Source organism: Tachypleus tridentatus, chromosome 3 (genome assembly GCF_004210375.1).
Source record: "Tachypleus tridentatus isolate NWPU-2018 chromosome 3, ASM421037v1, whole genome shotgun sequence".
NCBI lineage: Eukaryota > Metazoa > Arthropoda > Merostomata > Xiphosura > Limulidae > Tachypleus > Tachypleus tridentatus.
In genome coordinates, this window is record NC_134827.1 from 62,508,560 (window position 1) to 62,532,671 (window position 24,112).

Below are 24,112 nucleotides of genomic sequence, written 5' to 3' on the forward strand. Positions count from 1 at the left end.
TGTTTGTTTGTTTTTAAATTTCGCGCAAAGCTACTTGAGGGCTATTTGCGCTAGCCGTCCCTAATTTAGCAGTGTAAGACTAGAGGGAAGGCAGCTAGTCATCACCACCCACCGCCAACTCTTGGGCTACTCTTTTACTAACGAATAGTGGGATTGACCGTAACATTATAACGTCCCCACGGCTGAAAGGGCGAGCATGTTTGGTGCGACCGGGATTCAAACCCGCGACCATCGGATTACGAGTCGAATGCTTTAACCCACCTGGCGATGCTGGGCCTTTTTAATATTGTATGTTTAGAATTTGTTGTTTTAATGATCGTCGTCATGAAATGGCCTGACATGGTCAGGTAACTACCTGACGCTCAGTTCGCTACCTGTGGGTTTAAACATGCATATGTTTGTTATGAGACATACAACCAAAATAACTAGTCTGTGATGTCAAGATTCGAACATGCGATCTATAGGTTGTTTGTTGGTCGGGTGCCATAATAATCAGACCGTGCCAAACCAATTTGTGGTGTAGGAGGTTATTTAGCATGAATTATGTTTTCACGTGGAATACTTGCAGCCACAGACGAAAAAAAAAAAAAAACACACAACATTGGAGCTAATTCTGATGCAACACTTATTCAGTTATTACTCACTTGAATACTCAATTTGTCGTACACGTTTGAATATCTAGTGGCCTTAGTCTGCTTTACTGTTGCCAGAGGAATTAATCATTCAGAGAGAATAAATAGATACCACAAATTTAAAATTACTGATTCTCGCAGTTGTATATATGTCATAGTTAGGCCTAATGAACCAATATTGTAATACCACCTTTTCGTCGTGTACTTTCCATTCAAAAATGTCTACGATTTTATTAACAGCAAATATCTCATACGTATGTACTTCAATGTTTGTAATTTGTTTATTATATTTATTATTATCATTACTATTCTATATCGATACTATAGTATATGGGTTTATGATTAACATAAATCGCTGAAATCGGTATAATCACAAGAGATATTATTAGGATTAGGGCCGAAAGTCTCGAAAAGAGCTAGAACACTCAACTGATGAGTCAGTTCATACTACTTTATATAACAATTTGAGACAAGTCCTAGTCAATTTTCTGAAACTAACGAGTAGCTATATCAAGCTCTAACATATAAAAAAGTTTTCAGAATAACAAAAATGTGATTGGTATGCCATTAATTAAAACTTTTAAATCTCGTTGACAAATAAACAGAAAAAGTTGGAAGAAAAAAACATCATCCATTGCCTTGAAAAAGACCTTCATCGTCCATGTACACGGTTTACTTTTATGTTTTCTACACTTGGATAAAGTTGTTGTTTCTTCTATCTAGCAATTTCTATAAATTTGGATAAAGAAACTAATGCTGGTAGCATTAATCTTGTGCTAAGAATTACAACCTGGAATATTCGAGTATAATAAATATGCAAGTAAATGCAATTATCACTTTTTAAACCTCAGCCTTCAAATTTAAAGAAGCGGGTTGTTGTGAGCACCTGAAGCCCTTGTGGGCCATATTCTAACAGCATACCACACTTAACAAGTATAGTGAACAAGCACTGTTTTTGTAATCATCTTTATTTGACATAATTGTCACTTGTACACAGCCTTGTATTGGTCACCTTAACAATTAATATCACTTGAAAACAACAGCTTTGTACTGTTGACGGTCACCTTAACAACTAATATTACTTGAAAACAACAGCTTTGTATTGTTGACGGTCACCTAAACAACTAATATCACTTGAAAACAACAGCTTTGTATTGTTGACGGTCACCTTAACAACTAATATCACTTGAAAACAACAGCTTTGTATTGTTGACGGTCACCTTAACAACTAATATTACTTGAAAACAACAGCTTTGTACTGTTGACGGTCACCTTAACAACTAATATCACTTGAAAACAACAGCTTTGCATTGTTGACGGTCACCTTAACAACTAATATTACTTGAAAACAACAGCTTTGTATTGTTGACGGTCACCTTAACAACTAATATCACTTGAAAACAACAGCTTTGCATTGTTGACGGTCACCTTAACAACTATTATTACTTGAAAACAACAGCTTTGTACTGTTGACGGTCACCTTAACAACTAATATCACTTGAAAACAACAGCTTTGTATTGTTGACGGTCACCTTAACAACTAATATTACTTGAAAACAACAGCTTTGTATTGTTGACGGTCACCTTAACAACTAATATCACTTGAAAACAACAGCTTTGTATTGTTGATGGTAACCTTAACAACTAATATCACTTGAAAACAACAGCTTTGTATTGTTGACGGTCACCTTAACAACTAATATTACTTGAAAACAACAGCTTTGTATTGTTGACGGTCACCTTAAGAATTAATATCACTTGAAAACAACAGCTTTGTATTGTTGACGGTCACCTTAACAACTAATATTACTTGAAAACAACAGCTTTGTACTGTTGATGGTCACCTTAACAACTAATATCACTTGAAAACAACAGCTTTGTATTGTTGACGGTCACCTTAACAACTAATATTACTTGAAAACAACAGCTTTGTATTGTTGACGGTCACCTTAACAACTAATATCACTTGAAAACAACAGCTTTGCATTGTTGACGGTCACCTTAACAACTAATATCACTTGGAAACAACAGCTTTGTATTGTTGACGGTCACCTTAAGAATTAATATCACTTGAAAACAACAGCTTTGTATTGTTGACGGTCACCTTAACAACTAATATCACTTGAAAACAACAGCTTTGCATTGTTGACGGTCACCTTAACAACTAATATCACTTGAAAACAACAGCTTTGTATTGTTGACGGTCACCTTAACAACTAATATTACTTGAAAACAACAGCTTTGTATTGTTGACGGTCACCTTAACAACTAATATCACTTGGAAACAACAGCTTTGTATTGTTGACGGTCACCTTAAGAATTAATATCACTTGAAAACAACAGCTTTGTATTGTTGACGGTCACCTTAACAACTAATATCACTTGGAAACAACAGCTTTGTATTGTTGACGGTCACCTTAAGAATTAATATCACTTGAAAACAACAGCTTTGTATTGTTGACGGTCACCTTAACAACTAATATCACTTGAAAACAACAGCTTTGCATTGTTGACGGTCACCTTAACAACTAATATCACTTGAAAATAACAGCTTTGCATTGTTGACGGTCTCCTTAAGAATTAATATCACTTGAAAACAACAGCTTTGTACTGTTGACGGTCACCTTAACAACTAATATCACTTGAAAACAACAGCTTTGTATTGTTGACGGTCACCTTAACAACTAATATTACTTGAAAACAACAGCTTTGTATTGTTGACGGTCACCTTAACAACTAATATAACTTGAAAACAACAGCTTTGTATTGTTAACGGTCACCTTAACAACTAGTATCACTTGAAAACAACAGCTTTGCATTGTTGACGGTAACCTTTACAACTAATATTACTTGAAAACAACACTTTTGCATTGTTGACGGTCACCTTAACAACTAATATCACTTGAAAACAACAGCTTTGTATTGTTGATGGTAACCTTAACAACTAATATCACTTGAAAACAACAGCTTTGTATTGTTGACGGTCACCTTAACAACTAATATCACTTGAAAACAACAGATTTGTATTGTTGACGCTCACCACATAAACTAATATCACTTGAAAACAACAGCTTTGTATTGTTGACGGTCACCTTAAGAATTAATATCACTTGAAAACAACAGCTTTGTATTGTTGACGGTCACCTTAACAACTAATATCACTTGAAAACAACAGCTTTGCATTGTTGACGGTCACCTTAACAACTAATATGACTTGAAAACAACAGCTTTGCATTGTTGACGGTCACCTTAAGAATTAATATCACTTGAAAATAACAGCCTTTTGTTGTTGACGATCACCATGGGAACCAACAGCGCTTCAAAATAACAATAACAAAATATAATAAATATTACAGCATAATTATATTTGTTTGTTTTGGTTGTCATACATGATTACGTCTTACAAAAACCCAAAAGTTCTGTACATAGATTAATTAATAGCTTAAGTTTACAGTACTGTTTGTGTCAATGTTGTGCTGGGGTCTATGTAAGACATTCTGTATATATATTAATTCTGACTCGTACACAAGAGAAATTAAAAAAAGTCTTCATATCTTTTACTCGGGACATCGTATAAAGTAGGTAAAAACCCAAAAGTGAGAGACTATGAGTTGCGTTGATTTTGGATAAAGTACCATATCGTATCGTGATGGATTAATGTTTCCATATTCTGACAGTCTAACGTAATTGTTTTTAGGTATCTTGGGTGGCTGGCCCCAACACATAGACTTGTCTTCGTAAAGAATTAGGATATATTCCCAAGGAGTTCCAGCGTTATGACATGTCACTAAATTCGAGTGAACCCGCTTCTCAAGTGCAGGTTTGTACAAACTGTGTTTTTATCTTTCTTTAGAAATGTAAACAACGACAATAGAAAAGGTTTACAGAACATTCCAACATGTATTATTAGTTTATAATGACAGCATACACACAGAGATTAAAGTGTTGTCAGTCAGTTCGTTTGATTGGTTTGCTCAAACACGAGCCGAGACTCTAATCACCTAGGCCTAGTTTCAGTGTGGCTCAAACTGTTGATTAGAAAATATAAGCTAAAAATATGGAAAGATTATGTAGAACTTTTGTCAGAGTTATCGAATATTTCTACCAGTTATAGCCTAATGAATGATAGAGGTGAGTGATCTCTAACTGTTTGTGATGGTCACGTTTAAATGAAATTTAAAAATCAATGTAATTTGTTAATTATAAACTAAAAAACTGTATATTATAAAACGTTTAAAATATAATTTGTGTGAAACGACAGTAACCATGTGCCACCGTTAGTTTATTTTAACGTTTGTTATACCCAAGCAACTATATAACAAAATCCTGAATATAGGCACTGTAATTGTGTAACTTGTGCCCGAATATAGGCACTGTAATTGTGTAACTTGTGCCCGAATATAGGCACTGTAATTGTGTAACTTTTGCCCAAATATAGGCACTGTAATTGTGTAACTTGCGCCCGAATATAGGCACTGTAATTGTGTAACTTGTGCCCGAATATAGGCAGTGTAATTGTGAAAATTGTGTCTGTGGAAAAAAAGTTTTTCGAAGGTATCTGAAAGTAACTTGCACGTGAAATCAAGTATTGTAAATTGTGGCTGAGAACTTGTAACTGAAAAACAAGTATTGGCAACTTGTGCCTAATTACCAGCATTGTACTTTGTACCTAAAGACCAGTATTGTAAGTTGTACCTGAAGACCGGTATCGTAAGTTGTACCTAAAGACCGGTATCGAAACTTGTACCTAAAGACCGGTATCGAAACTTGTACCTAAAGACCAGTATCGAAACTTGTACCTGAAAAACAAGTATTGGTAACTTGTGCCTAATTACCAGTATTGTACTTTGTACCTCAAGACCAGTATCGAAACTTGTACCTGAAAAACAAGTATTGGTAACTTGTGCCTAATTACCAGTATTGTACTTTGTACCTCAAGACCAGTATCGAAACTTGTACCTGAAAAACAAGTATTGGTAACTTGTGCCTAATTACCAGTATTGTACTTTGTACCTCAAGACCAGTATCGAAACTTGTACCTGAAAAACAAGTATTGGTAACTTGTGCCTAATTACCAGTATTGTACTTTGTACCTCAAGACCAGTATCGAAACTTGTACCTGAAAAACAAGTATTGGTAACTTGTGCCTAATTACCAGTATTGTACTTTGTACCTCAAGACCAGTATCGTAAGTTGTACCTGAAGACCGGTATCGAAACTTGTACCTAAAGACCGGTATCGAAACTTGTACCTAAAGACCGGTATCGAAACTTGTACCTAAAGACCGGTATCGAAACTTGTACCTAAAGACCAGTATCGAAACTTGTACCAAAAGACCGGTATCGAAACTTGTATCTAAAGACCAGTATTTTAACCGTGTAAAGCTGTTATGTTGTGCAGTTATTATTGTTCAGGTTAGATGGGTTAAAGTTGTTTGTTAGTATTTATTTAATGCATTTCATGGAGATGTTCGCTATATTTAATGATAATTGTAGCCAAGCATTGACGGCTTAAATGAAAGTAAGACATAAGGTTCGTGTATTTTTTAACGCGAGATTTTAAGAATTGTTTTAAATTTAGAATTTCTTAGAAATCTGGGCTATAACATACATTATTTCATTACTGTCAATTTCAATTCAAAGTTAAATGAATCTTTAAATCAAACTCAGTCTTAAGATACCTCTAACTTTTAGAAATATAATCACTACATTACACACGTTCTACTGATAATATTAGAAAGGTCTCTTTGTCTTGAATGACTCGCGTTTCTTCAAATTGCATGGGATAACTGTGTAAAAATACATGTCTTGTCATTCTAACCGTAAGAAAACAGAATGCTGAATTATACTATTTATACAAAACTGTATACATTCACATGAAGGTATTATATTTCATATTTATAATACAATTACATCCTCATTTGTACATGTGATAATTGGACTTGAAACTGTTATTAACCCTACTATTACAGAGGAGATCTAACACGTTTTATTCGAAACAATGCAACACACTGCTTGTGAGATAGAGCGATGCACATGTTTATACAGCCACGTTGTTCTTGTGTGTCTGTGTGTTTTCATATAGCAAAGCCACATCGGGCCTAACTGCCGAGTGACCTTTGTACAAACAATTTCCTTGCTTTGAGACTGTTTAACAGTCTTTGTTCTGGTGATTCAATGTATATAAAAAAGTTTAATTACAGCGAGCAGTGATAACAATACTGGACAAATGTACTACGACAACATTTTTGAGAGACGTATGGTTTACGATAAGTATTTTGTATAAATTTCGTGTAATGACGTAGAAAAGAGAAAACTTAAACGAGCGTATTTATCCACACCATAAGCAAATAACTGAACGTAAACACACACACACATGTATACAAAACTATAAATAAAATAAGGTATCCAATATCCGCTCCCTGAGTGAGTGCACTTGTTAGTGACCATAATACCATTCGCGAAATTTAAAATAAAAATACCAACTGGAAAGGGTGTGTGTTTCAACAGAACGTGTAACTCGTTCTACGCGTTCAGAATATGAAACCAGTTTTTTCTTTGTCTTTCTTATTTTTAAAGGAGATAATTTTCCAGATGTTTTCTGAAAACGCGTGAAAAGAATATATCTCTGCCAAAGTAACACACGAGAGTTTTACTGACCTAAGTAGGCCTATAAGAATTCGTTTTGTGGATAAATTTTCAATTTAGGCTTACAGGTAATGTGTATGCGGAAGGTATCTGATTGCCCTTTCTTTCGAAAAAATTCCCTGCGGCGGGATATCGTCTACCCTTGGCTATACAGACTCGACCATTCGTCATTCTCACTTCTAAACCAGTGTTTAGATAACCCGTGTGGGTTAAGCAAATTTAATTTCTTTATACAGGGTGTTCGGAAAATCATTGTGCAGTTTTGTCTGTTAAAAAAAATATAAGTGAACAGTGACTTTCCGAACACCCTATATTATTATTCAGAGTTAAACTTTATTGTTAGCATCTATGTGTTGTATATAATGGTAGTGTTAGTTACCATTACTGTTATTATTTAGTGGTAGTGAGTTAAACTTTATTGTTAGTATCTATGTTTTGTATGTAATGGTAGTGTTAGTTACCATTACTGTTATTATTTAGTGGTAGTGAGTTAAACTTTATTGTTAGTATCTATGTGTTGTATGTAATGGTAGTGTTAGTTACCATTACTGTTATTATTTAGTGGTAGTGAGTTAAACTTTATTGTTAGTATCTATGTGTTGTATGTAATGGTAGTGTTAGTTACCATTACTGTTATTATTTAGTGGTAGTGAGTTAAACTTTATTGTTAGTATCTATGTGTTGTATGTAATGGTAGTGTTAGTTACCATTACTGTTATTATTTAGTGGTAGTGAGTTAAACTTTATTGTTAGTATCTATGTGTTGTATGTAATGGTAGTGTTAGTTACCATTACTGTTATTATTTAGTGGTAGTGAGTTAAACTTTATTGTTAGTATCTATGTGTTGTATGTAATGGTAGTGTTAGTTACCATTACTGTTATTATTTAGTGGTAGTGAGTTAAACTTTATTGTTAGTATCTATGTGTTGTATGTAATGGTAGTGGTAGTTACCATTACTGTTATTATTAGTGGTAGTGAGTTAAACTTTATTGTTAGTATCTATGTGTTGTATGTAATGGTAGTGTTAGTTACCATTACTGTTATTATTTAATGGTAGTGAGTTAAACTTTATTGTTAGTATCTATGTGTTGTATGTAATGGTAGTGTTAGTTACCATTACTGTTATTATTTAGCGGTAGTGAGTTAAACTTTATTGTTAGTATCTATGTGTTGTATGTAATGGTAGTGTTAGTTACCATTACTGTTATTATTTAGCGGTAGTGAGTTAAACTTTATTGTTAGTATCTATGTGTTGTATGTAATGGTAGTGTTAGTTACCATTACTGTTATTATTTAGCGGTAGTGAGTTAAACTTTATTGTTAGTATCTATGTGTTGTATGTAATGGTAGTGTTAGTTACCATTACTGTTATTATTTAGTGGTAGTGAGTTAAACTTTATTGTTAGTATCTATGTGTTGTATGTAATGGTAGTGTTAGTTACCATTACTGTTATTATTAGCGGTAGTGAGTTAAACTTTATTGTTAGTATCTATGTGTTGTATGTAATGGTAGTGTTAGTTACCATTACTGTTATTATTTAGCGGTAGTGAGTTAAACTTTATTGTTAGTATCTATGTGTTGTATGTAATGGTAGTATTAGTTACCATTACTGTTATTATTTAGTGGTAGTAAGTTAAACTTTGTTGTTAGTATCTATGTGTTGTATATAATAGAAGTGTTAGTTACCATTACTGTTATTATTTAGTGGTAGGGAGTTAAACTTTATTGTTAGTATCTATGTGTTGTATGTAATGGTAGTGGTAGTTACCATTACTGTTATTATTTAGTGGTAGTAAGTTAAACTTTATTGTTAGTATCTATGTGTTGTATGTAATGGTAGTTACCATTACTGTTATTATTTAGTGGTAGTGAGTTAAACTTTATTGTTAGTATCTATGTGTTGTTTATAATAGAAGTGTTAGTTACCATTACTGTTATTATTTAGTGGTAGTGAGTTAAACTTTATTGTTAGTATCTGTGTGTTGTTTATTATTTGTGTATAATTAATACTAATACGTCTTACCCCCTGACTCTCCAGGGTATTACCGTAACCCCTATAATAATTTTTGTAATGGTGAACTTTGCGTAAAGGTAGAATAAAACAAAACTATATAAAGATCCTAATTTATTGAAAATGTTACAAATAAATGACGTTGAAAGATGCTACAAGTGCTAAACAAATACAAAATCCATGGAATTACTGAACATCATACGAAACCAACTGATTCACTCAGTGTGAGGGTTGTTATAATATTATATAATGAGAAAATATACTAAATACAATTGAAACTTTGATATTTAAATTTTAAGTTCGATGTATTAATATTATATAATTAAAACATTTAGGTAATTCAAAACGTTGTAATATATGAAAATCTTTACTCAAAATTAGACAGGTTGTTTCTCAACAAGCATCTCAACGTGGTTCAACTGCTGCACTTCAGCGTGTTTCTCATTGGTGGGCAGTTACAGGCACTTGTCACAAAAACTACAAATTGCTCCGTGATTTCCCCAATAATTCCCAAACCTTCCGTCACCCCCCCCCGAGAATTTCCAAACGACCCTCCCAGGGGGTCACGACCCCCAGGTTGAGAACCACTGGTTTAAAATTACGATACTGGTTATAAAACGCCACAGTTATATATATATAACATTTAATATGGGAAAAAAAATATGTAATGAGTACCTTGGAAACAAGGAACGAGTTATACGTTCACGTCAAATTGTTTTATGGTGTGAGGATATTGACTTTTTTTAACAAAACTGCCCTCCATCCTCGAGAGATAATAAACGACTACACTAGTCCTTTACTTTTTCCAGGTCAAAAATTAGTCATGTCCGAAATGTGGCCGGGTTGGTTCAGGTGAACGGAGTTCATTCATGTTGTTTCGCAGTACGATTAAGTTGTGTTTTTATTTAACACCTTTACCTAATTAGGCCTAAATAAGCAGTTTGGTGTGAACGTTCACCTCATACTTGACTCCCCAGGGCAAAACTTTGCTGAATTTTGCACAAAACTACTCGAGAGTTATTTGGGCTAGCCGTCTCTAAATTAGAAGTGGTAGGTTAGAGGTAAGGCAGCTTGTTAACACTACACTCCGCCTACTCGTATTACACTCCAGTACCGATGAAAAGTGGATATGACCGTCACATTATAACAACGTCCCCCCCTATAGAGGCGAGCACATTTGATGATGTAATTTGAACCCACGACCTGTATATTGCGAGTCAAATGTGCTAACCACATATATATACAGCGGTTAACTGCGTTATACTAAAAAGGTTTTGAAGCCTGACGACGTCGTTACAGTCCAAGTCGCCACGGTCGATCATACTTCACTTTCATTCCTGTTCTGTCATTGCGTGAATCTCACACTATTTTTCTCGATAATTACTACGTATGTTCCTGATTAAGGGTCAGTTCTCTATTGCACCTTATCGTGTTATGGTTCCTACCACTTCTGAATATCACGGAGTTTAGTCCTACCGGACCTCACCAGTTCCACACTCTTCTGAATCTTACAACTTAGACCTTAGCACACGAGTTTCTTCCTTTTCAAGCTCACAATGTTATACTGCGCCTCGCAGTGTTAGCGTTGCCCTTGTCCAACTATTTCAGTGTTTCACTAGTCCTTACTGTATCGGCTTTTTCAGTTCACCTGTTCCTTACTTTGATCTTCAACACGTCCGATAACATCTGTCTTCTTACTCAGGGGCATCATTTAGTTACATACTACATTTTTCAAGGCACGTGGAATAAAAAAAAGATGTCTACAGGTTCGCCAATTATAAGCAGAAACACAGAATTTATCAAATAATGGTCTAGATATGGTCGAAATGTTCGGCATGCTTTTCAATAACATACAGTCAACTCGGTCATTTTTTAGTCCTTGTTGTGAAATTTATTTATTACTTCCTGCCCCTCCACTGGCTCGCGGTAAGCCTGAGGACTTAACATAAAAATTCAGGTTTTTACCCCTGCGGTGAGGACAGCGCACGTGGCCGCCCATCGTGCAGATTTATGCTTTAAAAAAATCTTTATTTTTTTTAATTCTGTAGAGAGGTCAACTCCCAGTAAATCAGCGATAATATGGACCTGCAGCTTTCCGATAAGTGGAGAGAAATATGTGTTAGTTTCCAGTTCGTTCTTTACTTTCCCGTCTTGAGATACTACTAATTTTGTTAAATAATTTAAGTAAGGGTCTTTAAGTTTATAAATGCCAAGTTTTGAATATAAAAAGAGATTATTTTTTCGATTTTTTTATATTATTGTAATGCAGTTTGTTTGTTTGGGAAGTTCGCGCAAAGCTACACGAGGGCCATATGCGCGAGTCGTCCCTAATTTAGCAGTGTAAGACTAGAGGGAAGGCAGCTAGTCGTCACCACCCACCGCCAACTCTTGGGCTACTCTTTTACCAACGAATAGTGGGTTGACTGTGACATTATAACGCCCTCACGACTGAAAGGGCGAGCATGTTTGGTGCGACCGGGATTCGAACCCGCGACCGTCAGATTACGAGTCCAATGCCTTAACCCACATGGCCATGCAGGACCTTTGTGATGCAGCAGATTTTAAGGGTCTAGACGTAGCCCAGTGATTACGGTGTTAGATTCCGGATCGAGTGTTTCGAGACTCGAGACGTCATGCCGCTGAGAACGCTTCGCACTTTAAGGCGTGAGTGCCTTGGAACCGAAAAGGATTATAAATCTTTTTTTCACTCAAAGAGTCGGTCAAAGCCCTTGTTAGCAGCGGGTAGTAGTGCTGGCTGGCTGCTATCCCTCTGGTCATTAGAAGGCTTTTCCGGAACCCTATAGGAATACTGACCTGGTCGTTTGGTACGGAAAAGTAAAGAACTGAACAACTGTTAGTGGCCCGGCATGGCCAGGTGGTTAATGCACTCAACTCGCAATCTGAGGGTCGCGGGTTCGAATCCCGGTCGCACCAAATATGCTCGCCCTTTCAGGCGTGGGGGCGTTATAATGTGACGATCAATTCCACTATTCGTTGGTAAAAGAGTAGCCAAAGAGATGGCGGTGAGTGGTGATGACTAGCTGCCTTCCCTCTAGTCTTACACTGCTAAATTAGGGACGGCTAGCACAGATAGCCCTCGAGTTGCTTTGTGCGAAGTTCAAAATAACAAAATATTATTTTGTAAATATTTGGAATAGACAAGAGGCACAAAAGCGCATTCATAGATGTCAGTTGTTGTTGTTGTTTTGAATTAAGCACAAAGCTACACAATGGGCTATCTGTGGTCTGCCCACCACAGATATCGAAACCTGGTTTTTAGCGTTTTAAGTCCGCAGACATGCCGCTGAGCCACTGGAGGGCAAGATGTCAGTTAAGTTTATTAAACAGTTATAATTATTTTAACGTAAATTCATATTGCAATGACTGTTTTCTAAACGGCCTTGTTTGAGAATAAAACCTCTTGTGTAAATTAACGTCCATTTTTATTCTATTAAAGGAAGTTAATAATTATTTAATAATATATATTCTTTGCGCTGCTTTTTATCACAGAAGCCCTGCATGGCCAAGCGCGTTAAGGCGTGCGACTCGTAATCTGAGGATCGCGGGTTCACATCCGCGTCGCGCCAAATATGCTCGCCCTCCCAGCCGTGGGGGCGTTATAATGTGACGGTCAATCCCACTATTCGTTGGTAAAAGAGTAGCCCAAGAGTTAGGGGTGGGTGGTGATGACTAGCTGGGTTCTCTCTAGTCTTATACTGCTAAATTAAGGATGACTAGAGCAGATAGCCCTCGTGTACGCTACTATATATTTATTAGCCCCCCCCCGCTAGTACAGCGATAAGTTTACGAATTTACAACGCTAAAATCATGGGTTCGATTCTCCTCGGTGGGCTCAGCATATAGTCTGATGTGGCTTTGTTATAGGAAAACCCACATATATATTTGTTCAACGTTAATTAATTATATTGTAGAAAGCCGGGTGTGGGTGTGACCAAGTGTAGAGCGCGTTGGGACTATACATTCCAGGGAAGATGGTGCAAAATAAGAGTGATGTCACATAATATAATGGCATGAAAGGGATAATTCTTTTATCTTATACCCCAAGGATGACTCGTGGGTGCGTGGTGTAATATCAGCTGATTTCCTTTGTATCCAATGGTTCTCAAACGGTAGGCGGAACGTATTTCTGGAAAAATTATCTGTAATGAACAACACTACAAGAATTAAAACTTCCTTTTTCAACCTTTTTTTTTTATTTTGGTTGGGGTGAGAAAACTTGGGGTCCGCGAGATAAAATGTTTGAGAACCGCTGCTTTAGTCCATCATTTCTAAATAAGGATATATTAAGCATTAGTAGCTCTTTGTGTAGCTTTGCGCACAAACTCGGATCCAATCAACAAACATCTTTCATGGAACCCCCCAGTGGCTCAGCGGTATGTCTGCGGACTTACAACGCTAAAATCCGGGTTTCGATACCCGTGGTGGGCAGAGCACAAATAGCCCATTGTGTAGCTTTGTGTTTAAATCCAAACAATCAGCCCCCCAGTGGCTCAGTGGTATGTCTGCGGACTTAAAACGCTAAAAACCGGGTTTCGATACCCGTGATGAGGAAAGTACAGATAGCCCATTGCGTAGCTTTGTGCTTAATTAAAAAAACAAACAAACAACTTTCGTAGAAGGTGTAAAAAATATTGGTTTGTGAAGTGTTTGTTTTAAAGATCATTATTTGTCGACCGATGAAAATGCATGTGTTTTCTACACACGACTTATAACTCACATGAAAAGACACTTCAGAAAAAAAGAATAAAAAGTCGGATCCCTTCAGATATTGACCATACAGATCGTGACCAAATATTTTAATTTTCTTAGGATTACTTCAAAGTAATAACTTACCAGAACGTCCAGAGTACTACTTATTTAATATTTAATATCATTTCTCTAGCCTGCAGCTTTTTTGTTTGTTTTTTTAATTTAGCGCAAGGCTACACGAGGGCTATCTGCGCTAGCCGTCCCTAATTTAGCAGTGTGAGACTAGAGGGAAAACAGCTAGTGTCATCACCCCTCATCGCCAACTCTTGGTCTACTCTTTTACCAACGAATAGTGAGATTGACCATCACTTTATAACGCCCCCATGGCTGAAAGGGCAGCATGTTTGATTTGACGGGGATTTGAACCCCTAACCATCAGATTAGGTGCCGAGTGCCCTTACCTCCTAGCCATGGGGTTGCACCAAAAATGGCTGTAATTACTATAAACCAAAAGCTGCACAAATAAACGTATCATTGCGCAACCTGTGGGGTAGTTTATTTGATTATCTAGCAAATAACAGTTAATGTTCTATCTTAAAGAACCTTCTATTTATTTTCAGGCTCTAGATGGCGTTAATCAATACGTGTACCTGGCTGAGTTTGCTCTGACAAATGGGTGGCACGTATAGCGTTATTCGCCAGTCAGTTAACGTATTACTTCTTTTTTGATATGGCCCGTTAATCACATCGTATCTATATATATGCATTCTTATAGCATAGATCTGGAAACATGTGTTAATAATAATACATTTCTCTTGCCTTTTCCATCTAATTATTTACAGTGTGTCGTAAGTTTTAGATCAAAAAGCTTTATAAATTATGTTATTAGACAGACAGGTTAGTGAACCCGAAAGAGCACGTGACACTACAGCACGTGATTACATTGTCTTATGTTATTTCAAATAAGCAATACTTTTGTCAGTTTAGCGCCCCCTCTTTTAAACATGTCATTGTTAATACGCGCTTTGTGAATCTGGCGTTGTTAGCTGCACTGGTCGTATAATTACTTAGAACTTTTCATGAATTTTTCTAATTTGTTTAATCTGTTGTTTTTTGGTGTGTTTTTTTTGACGAGCTTTAAGAGATACTCTAATAAAACCATCTTTGGTACTGGACATGGCAGAAGTACCATGGTTATCGTATTATGTACTTCACCCTTATTTTCACTCGCAAGTCCTGTTGTAATACTGGGTGTAGTGCCACACGTTTCTCGAGAGTTTCGTGTTTCAAAAGCAAGAGTAACATTTTTATTTTTTGCTTTTCAAGTTCATGTGATTTGCTGTGTTGTAGCCTGCCTGTACAGTGCATAATTCTTCTCGTGATTCACGTTAAGCTTTCATTATACGACGTTATTTTATTATCTATTGACTGACTGACAGACAATGTAGAACAATGTGATGGCGAAAGTACTTATAACAAGTGACCCCTCTGGGCTGACTCTTTTCGAGGAAATAATACCTCTGAACAAATTTCGCAGATTTTCAAAATTCTACTTACAATTTAAGTTTCGTTAACTTTCCCCACGAGAGGACTCTGTAGTTGTAATCTATTGTAAACACTGATGACGTTTGATGAATATAACTTAAAGTCGGATGATTAATGAAGTGAAAGGTTAAAGTTGAAACGTTAACTGGCTATATTTTAAAGTTTTCTTTTCGTCTTTTATACAAAAAAAAAAAAAATTAAGTATTTTGTTAACTATCGACAGTCCAGGTACATCAGAAACTTACACTAGCAATTAGATATATTTTAACAGAAATTGTCATTAGCTTTTGATCAAAACAAATTCCCGAAATAGATTAGAACTACAAACACCCCCAGAGAGATGCATAGTCAATTAAATATATTATTTGAGACGACTTTACTCATGTAACGATATTGTTTCGTCATTTAGGTACCCTAAAAACTGACGATGCTTTAGGCTGTATAAAATAATTATGAAATTACACAAGTGATCGCTCTCTATCATAGGTATTGATGTTTATAAACCAGGAGGGTCAGGTTTCGTCGACCGCTTCCTCCTTCCTTAATATTTGTTTCTGCATCTTTCAAGTGTATTTATTTATACATTGTACAGGAGAGCCAGAGTAACCCGCACTTACCCAGGCCCCTACCAGGGAAATGTCCATGTACTATCTACACATACACTTGGTGCAAATAAATCATTTCTCTTTACAGTTTCATAATTATTTGCATTTTCATTTGTTAGGTATCAACTATAAAACATTCACATAAAAAACCGTTTCAATGTTTAGTAATTGAGCCCTAAGCTAGCGTCTAGTCTAGCTTATAGGTGGCCTTTATATTTACTGGGGTGCGTATTAAGGCGTGCGACTCGTAATCTCAGGGTCGCGGGTTCGCATCCCGGTCGCATCAAACATGACAAGTCTAATGCATGTTTTTATGTATTTTTAAGATGTTGTCTGTCGTACCTCCACTGGTTTTTTTTTGGCCAGTTAGACTCCTAGCATAGTTTGTTCTTCGCCAATTTTTTTGTTCTAATATTACTTATGTGGTTTATTACCCATGTTAGTTTTGAATCTAATGTTAGTCCTAAAAGTTTTTGCAGATGTAGCAGTCTGAAGTAGTGCTCCATTCATATAGATCTGTGGTTGTGCTTTTTTATGTTTAGTTAACTTAATGAATACTACTAGTTGTGTTTGTTTTGATTCTATATTTTTGACAATATTCACTTATTCTGTTTAATTGTGGTTGTATGTTTGTGGCTGCTACTCCTGGTGTTGGTGCACTTTTCCTGATTGCTACATCGTCTGCAAACTGTGATGAGTATCCATTATTTGGATCTTTTAGAGGCATGTTATTCACGTACATGATGAATAGGATAGGGCTAACTACCCCTACTTGAGGGACACCAGCTTCTGGAGTGAAACTCTCAGAGAATGTCCCTTCAACATTAACTCTAGGTATTCTGTTTTCCACAAGGTTCGAGAATAGTTTTCCATGGTAGTTCTATTTCTTGCATTAGGAACCATGGCCTGGCATGGCCAAGCGTGTTAAGGCGTGCGACTCGTAATCTGAGGGTCGCGGGTTCGCATCCTCGTCGCGCCAAACATGCTCGCCTTTTCAGCCGTGGGGGCGTTATAATGTGATGGTCAATTCCACTATTCGTTGGTAAAAGAGTAGACCAAGAATTGGCGGTGGGTGGTGATGACTAGCTGCCTTCCTTCTTGTCTTACACTGCTAAATTAGGGACGGCTAGCACAGATAGCCCTCGAGTAGCTTTGTGCGAAATTCAAAAACAAACAAACAAGCATTAGGAACCGGAGACCGTTATGCCACACAGTGTTGAAAATCTTCTCAATATCAAGAAAGCAAACGACAGTGCATTATCGTTTATTAAAATTATCAAATGTTGCTTCTATTAATCTAACTAAATTGTCTGTAGTTTGTCTGAATTTTCTGAATCCATTTTGTTCTTCTGGTAAGGTTGTTGCTTCCTCCAAGTATGTGGAGAGTCTGTTATAACTAAAGAATTGTTTGTTTTTAATTTCGCGCAAAGCTATAGGAGGATTCTTTTACACTAGCTATAATTTAACAGTGAAAGACTAGAAGGAAGCTAGCTAGCTAGTCATCACCTCCCACCGCCTTCGGATCGACTGTCACCTTATAACGTCCCCACGGCGTAAAAGGCAATGCAAGCATGTTTGGTGCGACGAAGATTCGAACCCGCGTTCCTCGGATTACGAGTCAAGTGCTTTTATACCAGGCCATGCCGGGGCCTCAAACAAATTAAAGACAGGAATTGAGAAATGTTAATTATGAGGGAAAATTATCACTGAAACTACAACAGAAAGACTGATAAATTCCTCACTGCACTTAGGAGTGGGTGGGATAGGGAACAACCATCAGAATCCAAAGTTTCTTAAAATCCATGCCCTTGTTTCAATGGAACTTTTGGCAGAAAAGACGAAGTAAATGTGACAACTTTAATGGACCGCAACTGGTCGTTCAAACGAAAGAGGACAACGTTTCGGTTTCTATACCGAGCCTTCCTGTCCCCCGCTGTGACAGCGGTAAGTCTACAGATTTACAACGCTAAAATCAGGGGTTCGATTCCCCTCGGTGGGCTTAGCAGATAGTCTGATGTGGCTTTGCTATAAGAAAAACACACACACACATACTCGCTAAAATATAAGTAGAATCCAAAAATGAACGTTTGTTTTGTTTTTTTGAATTAAGAAATTTGAATTGTGTAGCTATCTACACAATGGGCTATCTGTACGCTGCTCACCACGGGTATCAAAATCCGGTTTGTAGTAAGTCCACAGATGGGCGATAGTTTTTTGATCGAACCAGAAGGAATATCTTTTAAATTCAATCCATTACAAACGCATATATTTATGTGAATACGTTGTATGCCATAAAGTGGCCTTAATTATGTTATTTTTTAAAGTTTTTTGGAATGAGCTAAAGAGTTAGAGTCCCGGGCTGCGTACCAAACACGCTCCCCATTTTCGAATGTCGAAAGCATTGTAGCTATGAATGTCAAATACCGATGTTGAGTTAAAAGCAAGTCCCGACTAGATGCAGGTGTTATGCTGACTGTCTGACTTCTGGTCAGTAGTACTAATTTTGCGACTTCTCTTCCCGATTAACTTTGTGATCTCTGACCAGACACTTTAACCCACGTGTCGCAAAGAAAATATTAGAGGTGTACACAAGGGGGTAGGGTGAGGGGTAATCATGGAGAAGGGGCACTGTCCCTCATCAAGTGTGTGCATACTAATTTTGTCACTTTGGTTGTTGTTATGCCATTTATATATCCGCACACTTCGTACGTGCATGTTATGGTATGGTTTTACATGTAAAGAAGTTGTTATGTTCGTATGAAACGAAATGTTGAAGTAAGTTATAGTGTAGGTATGAAAAAGAAAATAGGGGTGTTATGAAACGGAATATTGAAGATATAGTGTTGATATGAAACAAATTGAAGTAAGTTATTGTGCTGATACGAAACAGAAAGTTGAAGCCAGGATGGCTGGCTCCTTCAGAACGTTAACACTGTCCAAATGGAAACGATTACTCAACTGTTCAGAAACAGGTGTAAATATGGAAACACATACTTAAATGTTTATAAACTAATTTTCACTTTAATTATCTATTATTGTAATAACGTTTTATTAACTGCAAAATTTATATGAAGTGCAATATTTCTAAAACTGTAAAATTGGTCACTTTAATAAAGCTTAAAGACTACAGTAAACACCAAAAACACTTGTACAGAAATGACTAGTACTAATGATATCCTAACAACATTTTTGATATTATCCTAAAGGATGCTTGGTCACCGACCCCCGCTAGTACAGCGGTATGTCTACGGATTTACAACGCTAAAATCATGGGTTCGATTCCCTTCGGTGGGCTCAGCAGATAGCCCAATGTGGCTTTGCTATAAGAAAACACACACACACAAACAGACATGCTTGGTCACCTTTATAAAAGAGCTTTGAATTTCGAACCTGTTGATCCGGGTTTAAATATATACGAAACAGTAAATATTATCCACACTTTTTAACTTGTGGATGCGTTATAAGAATAATATTCAATTCCTTAGCAAGAACTGCGAGTGTAAGGCTGCTGATGGTTGGACTCCTTCCATCTGGTCAGTGGTTGAAAACTAGGGATTATGGGAGGTAGCCTTGAATATTAATGTAAAATAGGTTTTCTACTAAGATTCTGTTACACGGATATAACTGTTCCTGTACCCTTTATACTGAAACCACAGAAAGGATATTCATCTCCTTAAACCGTAGCAGTCCATCACCTAAAGAGAATGTTTGTTATTGGCCCAAAGTTCGGGATTATGCTATATTTAAAACGTTAGAAGAAACGCCGAGACCAGGTGGGTTAAGGCGTTCGACTCGTAATCTGAGAGTTGCGGGTTCGAATCCCCGTCGCATCAAACATACTTGCCCTTTCAGCCGTGGGGGGCGTTATAATGTGACGGTCAATCCCACTATTCGTTGGTAAAAGAGTAGCCCAAGAGTTGGCGGTGGGTGGTAATGACTAGCTGCCTTCCCTGTAGTCTTACACTGCAAAATTAGGGACGGCTAGCGCAGACAGCCCTAGAGAAGCTTTGCGCGAAATTTAAAACAAACCAAGAAACGCCGAAATTTCAATTTTCATTACATATCGAAATCATTACTGTACTCAGTAACATTTTAGGATATAAAGCTTGTCATTAATTGTCATTGTTATTAACTGATACAGAACTAGAAATATACACTACATGGCCAAACGTATGGGGACACCCCCTTCTCATTAGTGGGTTTGGCTATTTCAGCCACACCCACTGCTAACAGGTACATAAACTCAACTATACAGCCATGTAATCTCTATAGACAAACACTGGCAGTAGAATGGTTTGTACTGAAAAGCTCAGTGACTTTCAACATGGCACTGTCGTAGGATACCAACTTTTTAACATGTCAGTTCGTCAAATTTCTGTCCTGCTAGAGCTGCCCTGGTTAACTGTATGTGCTGTTACTGGGAAGTGGAAACGTCTAGGAGCAACAACAGCTCAGCCACGAAGCGGTAGGCCACACATACTCACAGAACGGGACCGCCGAGTGCTGAAGCGCGTAGCGCCTAAAATCGTCTGTCCACAGTTGCAACACTCACTACTGAGTTCCAAACTGCCTCTGGAAGCCACGTCAGCACAAGAACTGTTCGTCAGGAGCTTCATGAAATGGGTTTCCATAGCCGAGCAGCTGCACACAAGCCTAATATTACCATGTGCAATGCCAAGCATTAGCTGGAGTGGTGTAAAGCACACTGCCATTGGACTCTGGAGCAGTGGAAACTCGTTCTCTGGAGTGATGAATCACGCTTCACTATCTAGCAGTCTGACAGACGAATCTGAGTTTGGCGGATGCCAGGAGAGCGTCACCTGCCTGAATGCATAGTGCCAACTGTAAAGTTTTGTGGAGGAGGAATAATGGTCTGGGGCTGTTCTTCATGGTTTGGGCAAGGCTCTTTAGTTACAGTGAAGGGAAATCTTAATGCTTCAACATACAATGTCATTCTTGAGAGTTGCGTGCTTCCAACTTTGTGGCAACAGTTTGGGGAAGGCTCTTTTGTGTTTCAGTATGACAATGCTCCCTTGCACAAAGCGAGGTCCATAAAGACATGGTTTGCCGAGGTTGGTGTGGAAGAACTTGACTGGCTTGAACAGAGCTCTGACCTCAACCCCATCGAACACCTTTGGGATGAATTGGAACGGCAATTACGAGTCAGGTCTTCTCGCCCGACCTCATTAATGCTCTTTTGGCTGAACAGGAGCGAATCCTCGCAGCCATGCTCCAAAATCTATTAAAAAGCATTCCTAAAAGAGTGGAGACTGTTATAGCAGCAAAGGGGGGGACCAACTCCACATTACTACCCATGGTTTTGAAATGAGGTGCTCAACAAACACATATGAGTGTGATGGTCGGGTGCCCACATACTTTTGGCCATGTAGTGATATAGATGACCAACCATATGAATGGTTATTATGACAGCTGAAAATACTTCTTAAGTATTCACTACACTAACATTGATGTACGTGAATAAAGGACCTCGTAATCTTATAGGTTAGTACTTACAACACCGTACCTCGTGATCTTATAGGTTAGTACTTACAACACCGTACCTCGTGATCTTATAGATTAGTACTTACAACACCGTTGAAGAATACCAACGTATTTAAAAAAATCCACGATCAACGTGATGTTACACTGTTTCCCGATCACTATAAACGTCACAGAACAAAAGTCAGGTTTGGAATGTTATATCTCTCTCTGTAAATCCAACATATACAGAAATATGGATATTTTAAATTACAGATTTCTGCGTTTTAAAGTTATTTTCTTTATTTCGTTGGTGCTGACATCTTTTGTCTTCTTTTTTTATACAAACCAAGAAAGATAAAAATTATTATTATCCCTTATAAACAAAATGGCGGATCCAACCAGAGAAATAATTATAGTTTTAATAACATATTTGTTTCTTTTGAATTTCGCGCAAAGCTACACGAGGGCTATCTGCGCTAGCCGTCTCTAATTTAGCAGTGTAAGACTAGAGGGAAGGCAGCTAGTCACCACCACCCACCGCCAACTCTTGGGATACTCTTTTACCAACGAATAGTGGGATTGACCGTAACACCATAACGTCCACACGGCTGAAAGGGCCAGCATGTTTGGTACGAAGGAGATTTGAACCCGCAACCCTCGGATTACGGGTCGAGTGCCTTAATCACCTGGCCATGCCGGGCCGTTTAATAATATCCAGAAGAATTGATGTGGATGGCTGTTTCTTATCGTCTGTTCTATTTCAAGACCTAACACGCACAAATCGCATGTAGGTGTATAAATAGGTTTGAAATAAAAGTTTCCCGTTTTAAAAATATTTGACTGTCTACAAACAATGAAATCAACGTTCAGCTTCGTGTATATAACAAAAGGAAGAAGTGTGGTAGATGTTTGGAAAGGTAAATCACTCAAACCGTTACGAAAATAACATCTTTTATCGTAGGAGAACATCTGTCAAAATTTCAAAGTGGAAACTAAATGCCTACTTGCCATTTAGAGACTTTTTTTTTTAATATATGGACAGAGTTTCTAAAGACTGTCTAGATAATAAAACTATAATAGAAAATCAGATGGTCGAGTGGCTTTAAATGTGAAGGCCACCTCTTAGCCACGTCGGTAGGAAAGAGCAGAGCCATTTTTCTAAGAAGAGGTTCTTCCATTTATATAAAGAAAACACTAAACGACTGAAACTGTAGCGTGCTAAATGACCAATTCCCAGGTGGCGTTGTTTTCCCAAAACATCTGTATATTCTAGCTGATAAAAGTAAGCCTCTTTTCTTGAAACACTTCAAACAAGGACACGAAGATTATTTTAAAGTTTTCACAATACGTTTAGCAACCAGTGCTTGAACCTAAGAGGGAACAGGAGGGACGCTTGTTTCTGTTAATAAAAATAAACATGGATTTCCTGTTATCCTGTTGAAATATGGGCATCGATAAACGTTTCGAGAGTGAGTCCTTTGAATGAACTTCACGGCAATGGAAAAACGTGTTCACAGCTACGTCCCCCCCCCCAGTCGCTCCGATTCACCATGTACTAAATATTGTCACCAGTGGTAACCCTGGTCTTCAGTTTTCTCTTTGTCCGATGACCGATGTATTCTGAACTGAAAATGACCTTTTCCATTACCATATAACTCATCTTTAGTTTCTTACAGCGCTGCGTGTCACCACCAATGTTCTAGTCTAAAAATCACACTTAGTTTAATAAGCTAAGCCACGATATCACTAGTAAGAAGGCTGAGAAAAATATATATTTTTTACTGGAGTAGTGAAACATTCTAAATACGCCACTCAGTTCTGAATATAGCACCTAACCTACAAAAAAATTGAAAACCGTTTATGTATGACTTTGTGTATCAAACATTTTGTTAACAATTAGTAACGAAATAGCTCTCGTGTAGCTTTGCGCGAAATTCAAAAACAAACAAATGTCATTGAGATAATTTTCAGTATTTTGTGCGATGTGGTGAGTAATGTATTTTGTAAGCCCTTAAACTTAATAATGTCTTTTGGTGCTATGTCAATACATGCTGGGCGGTCATATTCAATTACTGGCTGTAGTTATATGTTACAGATTATAACTATGTTGTTTGTCGAGGCTCTACTGTTCTGTACCATTAGACTCTTTACATAATTTGCCGGAATTCTATTTACACGTTCAACACACGTCAATTTGGAACATAGATTAGACCTAGGGATTTACCACTAGGCGCTGACTGATTGGTTTTGAATTTGGAATGTAATCTGCGCTAATCGTCTTTACTTACAGTGAAAGACTAGAGGAAAGACAGCAAGCAAGTCATCACCACCAACCGCCAACTATTGGGCCACTCTTTTATTAGTGTGGAAGTGACTGACTGTCACTTAATAATGTCCTCCTTGGCTGAAACAGTGACGGAATCTCGAATTCGCAACCCTCAGGTTGCCAGTCGAGTGCCTTAACCACCAGACCATTTT

The 24,112-nt window shown here is 37.3% G+C and overlaps 1 protein-coding gene across 4 annotated transcripts in view; it reads left to right on the forward strand.

Annotated features, from left to right (window-relative positions):
* LOC143246978 (uncharacterized) overlaps window positions 1-24,112 on the forward strand; it is a 136,852-nt gene that overhangs the window by 90,706 nt on the left and 22,034 nt on the right. For 3 of the 4 annotated variants that reach the window (XM_076494252.1, XM_076494255.1, XM_076494251.1), the window contains exon 2: window positions 4,330-4,452. The exons of the other annotated variant lie outside the window; for it this stretch is intronic. In XM_076494252.1, the coding sequence (XP_076350367.1) occupies window positions 4,414-4,452 (39 nt within the window). In that variant the 5' untranslated portion in view covers window positions 4,330-4,413. The remainder of the gene's footprint in view (window positions 1-4,329; window positions 4,453-24,112) is intronic. 4 annotated transcript variants of the gene reach the window in all.